The following is an 8258-nucleotide window of genomic DNA, read 5'->3' on the forward strand; positions in this document are numbered from 1 at the left end:
AAAAAAAAAAAAAAAAAAAAAGTATTCTATCCTTTGCTTTTATACAGATATTTTTTTTTATACAAATAAAGATGGTATTGGGTATGTACTTCATCCACAGACACTTTTTGTCATGTAACACAATAGCAAAAAGTGACCCAATTTAGTCGAACTCGCTCTACTAGCTTCCTGACCGGTTCTTCTGGTCATCTGGTGTGTGTTCTGATTGATACTGGCTGGTTTGTGATGTGTGTTTCTCTACCATCTCTTACCTGGCAGTTCTCTAGTGACCAACACTGAACACGCCCAGTGTTAGCGTGTGCTGTTACAAGTTGCAGCAAATAAACTACCATGCAGAATAAAGCGTCTGTTATTTACATGTCAAGAGCCAGTGAGAGGAACGTCCGTTACAGTGTTAAACTGGGGAAGTTTCTTTGCGAAGTCCCGTGACTTTAAAACAATCGCACACACACAAACACGCGCACTGCAAGTCTTCAGTCTAGGAAACTTGGTCCAATGACAGTCGTTCTTCAGAGAGAGAGAAGAAAAACAGCAGAACGATGAGCCGGGGTGATAAACGTCACCACAGTGTTTCCTCCATGCCTGCAGGTGGCAGTGTAGAGTTCCCCGCTTCAAGTATGTCAGGCTGAAACCTGTTCAAGTTTGCGCAAAATAATGAATCCAGCTAAATAAATGGTTCCCTCCTCTCTCCATCCGTCGGCAAGATCGATTTCTCTTAGCCGAGAGCTGCCACACTCTTTCAGTGTGTGTGTGTGTGTGTGTGTGTGTGTTTATGGGATAAAACAAGAGTTGAATTACTCTTTAAATAGCATCACCGCACATAAAAACACTGGCACTGTCCGCATTGCACAATGTAACAGTCCGGTCCTGTCCAGTACGGTGAGGTTTGGAGAACCGCCTGGTTGGTTGCGTTGTGTGTGTGTGTGTGTGTGTGTGTGTGTGTTATAGGCAGTCTTTGCACAGCGCCACCTGGCCTTTCATGTAGTCTCTGCAGGGACAGATGCGTGTGAGGGACTGATGAGCCCCGGCGCAGCTGAAAAGCAGAAGATCGGACTGGAACACGCAATGCTTGGCCGATTCACTGTAGGCGGGAACTACGATATCATTGGCGGACTCCACCGTCTTACACTGCACACCATACCTGCCCTCAGAGGAACGACAGAACAGAGGAGAGAGAGAACAGAGGAGAGGAGAGACAGAACAGAGGAGAGACAGAGGAGAGACAGAACAGAGGAGAGACAGAACAGAGGAGAGAGAGAGGAGAGGAGAGACAGAGGAGAGGAGAGAGAGAACAGAGGAGAGACAGAACAGAGGAGAGAGAGAACAGAGGAGAGACAGAACAGAGGAGAGAGAGAACAGAGGAGAGAGAGAACAGAGGAGAGAGAGAACAGAGGAGAGACAGAACAGAGGAGAGGAGAGACAGAGGAGAGACAGAACAGAGGAGAGACAGAACAGAGGAGAGACAGAACAGAGGAGAGACAGAACAGAGGAGAGAGAGAACAGAGGAGAGACAGAACAGAGGAGAGAGAGAACAGAGGAGAGACAGAACAGAGGAGAGAGAGAACAGAGGAGAGGAGAGACAGAGGAGAGACAGAACAGAGGAGAGACAGAACAGAGGAGAGACAGAACAGAGGAGAGACAGAACAGAGGAGAGAGAGAACAGAGGAGAGACAGAACAGAGGAGAGGAGAGACAGAGGAGAGACAGAACAGAGGAGAGACAGAACAGAGGAGAGACAGAACAGAGGAGAGACAGAACAGAGGAGAGAGAGAACAGAGGAGAGACAGAACAGAGGAGAGAGAGAACAGAGGAGAGACAGAACAGAGGAGAGAGAGAACAGAGGAGAGACAGAACAGAGGAGAGAGAGAACAGAGGAACGACAGAACAGAGGAGAGAGAGAACAGAGGAGAGAGAGAACAGAGGAGAGAGAGAACAGAGGAGAGAGAGAACAGAGGAGAGAGAGAACAGAGGAGAGAGAGAACAGAGGAGAGAGAGAACAGAGGAGAGACAGAACAGAGGAGAGAGAGAACAGAGGAGAGAGAGAACAGAGGAGAGACAGAACAGAGGAGAGAGAGAACAGAGGAGAGAGAGAACAGAGGAGAGAGAGAACAGAGGAGAGAGAGAACAGAGGAGAGACAGAACAGAGGAGAGAGAGAACAGAGGAGAGAGAGAACAGAGGAGAGACAGAACAGAGGAGAGAGAGAACAGAGGAGAGAGAGAACAGAGGAGAGAGAGAACAGAGGAACGACAGAACAGAGGAGAGAGAGAACAGAGGAGAGAGAGAACAGAGGAGAGAGAGAGAACAGAGGAGAGACAGAACAGAGGAGAGACAGAACAGAGGAGAGGAGAGACAGAGGAGAGAGAGAACAGAGGAGAGACAGAACAGAGGAGAGACAGAACAGAGGAGAGACAGAACAGAGGAGAGAGAGAACAGAGGAGAGAGAGAACAGAGGAGAGAGAGAACAGAGGAGAGACAGAACAGAGGAGAGAGAGAACAGAGGAGAGACAGAGGAGAGACAGAACAGAGGAGAGACAGAACAGAGGAGAGAGAGAACAGAGGAGAGACAGAACAGAGGAGAGAGAGAACAGAGGAGAGACAGAGGAGAGACAGAACAGAGGAGAGACAGAACAGAGGAGAGAGAGAACAGAGGAGAGACAGAGGAGAGACAGAACAGAGGAGAGAGAGAACAGAGGAGAGAGAGAACAGAGGAGAGAGAGAACAGAGGAGAGAGAGAACAGAGGAGAGACAGAGGAGAGACAGAACAGAGGAGAGAGAGAACAGAGGAGAGACAGAACAGAGGAGAGACAGAGGAGAGACAGAACAGAGGAGAGAGAGAACAGAGGAGAGACAGAACAGAGGAGAGACAGAGGAGAGACAGAACAGAGGAGAGAGAGAACAGAGGAGAGACAGAACAGAGGAGAGAGAGAACAGAGGAGAGACAGAGGAGAGACAGAACAGAGGAGAGAGAGAACAGAGGAGAGACAGAACAGAGGAGAGAGAGAACAGAGGAGAGACAGAGGAGAGACAGAACAGAGGAGAGACAGAACAGAGGAGAGAGAGAACAGAGGAGAGAGAGAACAGAGGAGAGAGAGAACAGAGGAGAGAGAGAACAGAGGAGAGACAGAACAGAGGAGAGAGAGAACAGAGGAGAGACAGAGGAGAGACAGAACAGAGGAGAGACAGAACAGAGGAGAGAGAGAACAGAGGAGAGAGAGAACAGAGGAGAGAGAGAACAGAGGAGAGACAGAACAGAGGAGAGAGAGAACAGAGGAGAGAGAGAACAGAGGAGAGACAGAACAGAGGAGAGGAGAGACAGAGGAGAGACAGAACAGAGGAGAGACAGAACAGAGGAGAGACAGAACAGAGGAGAGACAGAACAGAGGAGAGAGAGAACAGAGGAGAGACAGAACAGAGGAGAGAGAGAACAGAGGAGAGACAGAACAGAGGAGAGAGAGAACAGAGGAGAGGAGAGACAGAGGAGAGACAGAACAGAGGAGAGACAGAACAGAGGAGAGACAGAACAGAGGAGAGACAGAACAGAGGAGAGAGAGAACAGAGGAGAGACAGAACAGAGGAGAGGAGAGACAGAGGAGAGACAGAACAGAGGAGAGACAGAACAGAGGAGAGACAGAACAGAGGAGAGACAGAACAGAGGAGAGAGAGAACAGAGGAGAGACAGAACAGAGGAGAGAGAGAACAGAGGAGAGACAGAACAGAGGAGAGAGAGAACAGAGGAGAGACAGAACAGAGGAGAGAGAGAACAGAGGAACGACAGAACAGAGGAGAGAGAGAACAGAGGAGAGAGAGAACAGAGGAGAGAGAGAACAGAGGAGAGAGAGAACAGAGGAGAGAGAGAACAGAGGAGAGAGAGAACAGAGGAGAGAGAGAACAGAGGAGAGACAGAACAGAGGAGAGAGAGAACAGAGGAGAGAGAGAACAGAGGAGAGACAGAACAGAGGAGAGAGAGAACAGAGGAGAGAGAGAACAGAGGAGAGAGAGAACAGAGGAGAGACAGAACAGAGGAGAGAGAGAACAGAGGAGAGAGAGAACAGAGGAGAGACAGAACAGAGGAGAGAGAGAACAGAGGAGAGAGAGAACAGAGGAGAGAGAGAACAGAGGAACGACAGAACAGAGGAGAGAGAGAACAGAGGAGAGAGAGAACAGAGGAGAGAGAGAGAACAGAGGAGAGACAGAACAGAGGAGAGACAGAACAGAGGAGAGGAGAGACAGAGGAGAGAGAGAACAGAGGAGAGACAGAACAGAGGAGAGACAGAACAGAGGAGAGACAGAACAGAGGAGAGAGAGAACAGAGGAGAGAGAGAACAGAGGAGAGAGAGAACAGAGGAGAGACAGAACAGAGGAGAGAGAGAACAGAGGAGAGACAGAGGAGAGACAGAACAGAGGAGAGACAGAACAGAGGAGAGAGAGAACAGAGGAGAGACAGAACAGAGGAGAGAGAGAACAGAGGAGAGACAGAGGAGAGACAGAACAGAGGAGAGACAGAACAGAGGAGAGAGAGAACAGAGGAGAGACAGAGGAGAGACAGAACAGAGGAGAGAGAGAACAGAGGAGAGAGAGAACAGAGGAGAGAGAGAACAGAGGAGAGACAGAGGAGAGACAGAACAGAGGAGAGAGAGAACAGAGGAGAGACAGAACAGAGGAGAGAGAGAACAGAGGAGAGACAGAGGAGAGACAGAACAGAGGAGAGAGAGAACAGAGGAGAGACAGAACAGAGGAGAGAGAGAACAGAGGAGAGACAGAGGAGAGACAGAACAGAGGAGAGACAGAACAGAGGAGAGAGAGAACAGAGGAGAGAGAGAACAGAGGAGAGAGAGAACAGAGGAGAGACAGAACAGAGGAGAGAGAGAACAGAGGAGAGACAGAACAGAGGAGAGAGAGAACAGAGGAGAGACAGAACAGAGGAGAGACAGAACAGAGGAGAGAGAGAACAGAGGAGAGAGAGAACAGAGGAGAGAGAGAACAGAGGAGAGACAGAACAGAGGAGAGAGAGAACAGAGGAGAGACAGAACAGAGGAGAGAGAGAACAGAGGAGAGAGAGAACAGAGAGAGAGAACAGAGGAGAGACAGAACAGAGGAGAGAGAGAACAGAGGAGAGACAGAACAGAGGAGAGAGAGAACAGAGGAGAGAGAGAACAGAGGAGAGACAGAACAGAGGAGAGACAGAACAGAGGAGAGACAGAACAGAGGAGAGAGAGAACAGAGGAGAGACAGAACAGAGGAGAGAGAGAACAGAGGAGAGACAGAGGAGAGACAGAACAGAGGAGAGAGAGAACAGAGGAGAGACAGAGGAGAGACAGAACAGAGGAGAGAGAGAACAGAGGAGAGACAGAACAGAGGAGAGACAGAACAGAGGAGAGAGAGAACAGAGGAGAGACAGAGGAGAGACAGAACAGAGGAGAGACAGAACAGAGGAGAGAGAGAACAGAGGAGAGAGAGAGGAGAGACAGAACAGAGGAGAGACAGAGGAGAGACAGAACAGAGGAGAGAGAGAGGAGAGACAGAGGAGAGAGAGAACAGAGGAGAGACAGAACAGAGGAGAGAGAGAGGAGAGACAGAACAGAGGAGAGAGAGAACAGAGGAGAGACAGAACAGAGGAGAGACAGAGGAGAGACAGAACAGAGGAGAGAGAGAACAGAGGAGAGACAGAACAGAGGAGAGAGAGAACAGAGGAGAGACAGAGGAGAGACAGAACAGAGGAGAGAGAGAACAGAGGAGAGAGAGAGGAGAGACAGAACAGAGGAGAGACAGAACAGAGGAGAGAGAGAGGAGAGACAGAGGAGAGAGAGAACAGAGGAGAGACAGAACAGAGGAGAGAGAGAGGAGAGACAGAACAGAGGAGAGAGAGAACAGAGGAGAGACAGAACAGAGGAGAGACAGAGGAGAGACAGAACAGAGGAGAGACAGAGGAGAGACAGAACAGAGGAGAGACAGAACAGAGGAGAGAGAGAACAGAGGAGAGACAGAACAGAGGAGAGACAGAACAGAGGAGAGAGAGAACAGAGGAGAGACGGAGGAGAGACAGAACAGAGGAGAGAGAGAACAGAGGAGAGACAGAACAGAGGAGAGAGAGAACAGAGGAGAGACAGAACAGAGGAGAGACAGAGGAGAGACAGAACAGAGGAGAGACAGAACAGAGGAGAGAGAGAACAGAGGAGAGACAGAGGAGAGACAGAACAGAGGAGAGAGAAAGTTTAGACACACACCAATGGGAATGTCATGCTGTATCGTGTTTTTAATTTATTTATTTATTATATGCATATAATATATATATATTTTTATATATATAATTTATATTTAGATACTAAATGTAAACAATATAATATTTATATTTAGATATTAAATGTAAACAATATAATATTTATATTTAGATATTAAATGTAAACAATATAATATTTATATTTAGATATTAAATGTAAATATATAATACTATTTAGATATTAAATGTAAAATATTATATAATATTTAGATATTAAAAGTAAATATATAATATTTAGATATTAAATGTAAATATATATAATAATTATATTTAGATATTAAATGTAAAAATATTATATAATATTTATATTTAGATATTATGTGTAAACAATATATAATATTTATATTTAGATAGTAAATGTAAAATAATAATTATATTTACATATTAAATGTAAACAATATATCATATTTAGATATAAAATGTAAAAATATATAGTAATATTTATATTTAGATATTAAATGTAAAAATATATAATATTTATATTTAGATATTAAATGTAAAAATATATAATATCTATATTTAGATATTAAATGTAAACAATATATAATATTTATATTTAGATATTAAATGTAATATATAATAATATTTATATTTAGATATTAAATGTAAAAATATAATAATATTTATATTTAGATATTAAATGTAAATATATAATACTATTTAGATATTAAATGTAAAATATTATATAATAATATTTAGATATTAAAAGTAAATATATATCATATTTATATATTAAATGTAAATATATATAATTATATTTAGATATTAAATGTAAAAATATTATATAATATTTATATTTAGATATTAAATTTAAACAATGTATAATAATATTTATATTTAGATATTAAATGTAAACAATATATCATATTTATATTTAGATATTAAATGTAATATATCATATTTATATTTAGATATTAAATGTAATATATCATATTTATATTTAGATATTAAATGTAAACAATATAATGATATTTATATTTAGATATTAAATGTAAAAATATATTTATATTTAGATATTAAATGTAAACAATATGATAATATTTATATTTAGATATTAAATGTAAACAATATGATAATATTTATATTTAGATATTAAATGTAAAAAATATTATATTATATTTAGATATTAAATGTACATATATAATATTTAGATATTAAATTTAAAATATTATATAATAATATTTAGATATTAAAAGTAAATATATATAATATTTAGATATTAAATGTAAATATATATAATAATTATATTAGATATTAAATGTAAAAAATATGATATAATATTTATATTTAGATATTAAATGTAAACAATATATAACAATATTTATATTTAGACATTAAAATTAAAAATATAATATTTATATTTATATATTAAATGTAAATATATATAATACTATTTAGATATTAAATGTAAAATATTATATAATAATATTTAGATATTAAAAGTAAATATATATAATATTTAGATATTAAATGTAAATATATATAATATTTAGATATTAAATGTAAATATATAATAACTATATTTAGATATTAAATGTAAAAATATAATATTTATATTTATATATTAAATGTAAACAATGTATAATAATATTTATATTTAGATATTAAATGTAAACAATATATAATACTTATATTTAGATATTAAATGTAAATATATAATAATGTTTAGATATTAAATGTAAAAAATAATAGTGATATTTATATATTAAATGTAAACAATATATAATATTTATATTTAGATATTAAATGTAAACAATATATAATAATATTTATATTTAGATATTAAATGTAAACAATGTAATATTTATATTTAGAAATTAAATGTAAAAATATAATTATATTTATATTTAGATATTAAATGTAAACCATATACAATAATATTTATATTTTGATATTAAATGTAAAAAATTAAATGTAAAAATGTATATAATAATATTTATATTTAGATATTAAATGCAAACAATATATAATAATAGTTATA

The 8258-nt window shown here is 39.5% G+C and overlaps 1 protein-coding gene across 1 annotated transcript in view; it reads right to left on the bottom strand.

Moving 5' to 3' along the window:
- The window catches only part of mgat5 (alpha-1,6-mannosylglycoprotein 6-beta-N-acetylglucosaminyltransferase), a 143683-nt gene continuing 135425 nt past the window's right edge, over positions 1–8258 (bottom strand). The window contains exon 17 of the mRNA XM_079808219.1: positions 1–1141. Within this exon, the coding sequence (XP_079664345.1) occupies positions 943–1141 (199 nt within the window). The 3' untranslated portion in view covers positions 1–942. The remainder of the gene's footprint in view (positions 1142–8258) is intronic.

The sequence above is a fragment of the Gobio gobio genome, assembly GCF_949357685.1.
Source record: "Gobio gobio genome assembly, chromosome: 24".
NCBI classification, from domain to species: Eukaryota; Metazoa; Chordata; class Actinopteri; order Cypriniformes; family Gobionidae; genus Gobio; species Gobio gobio.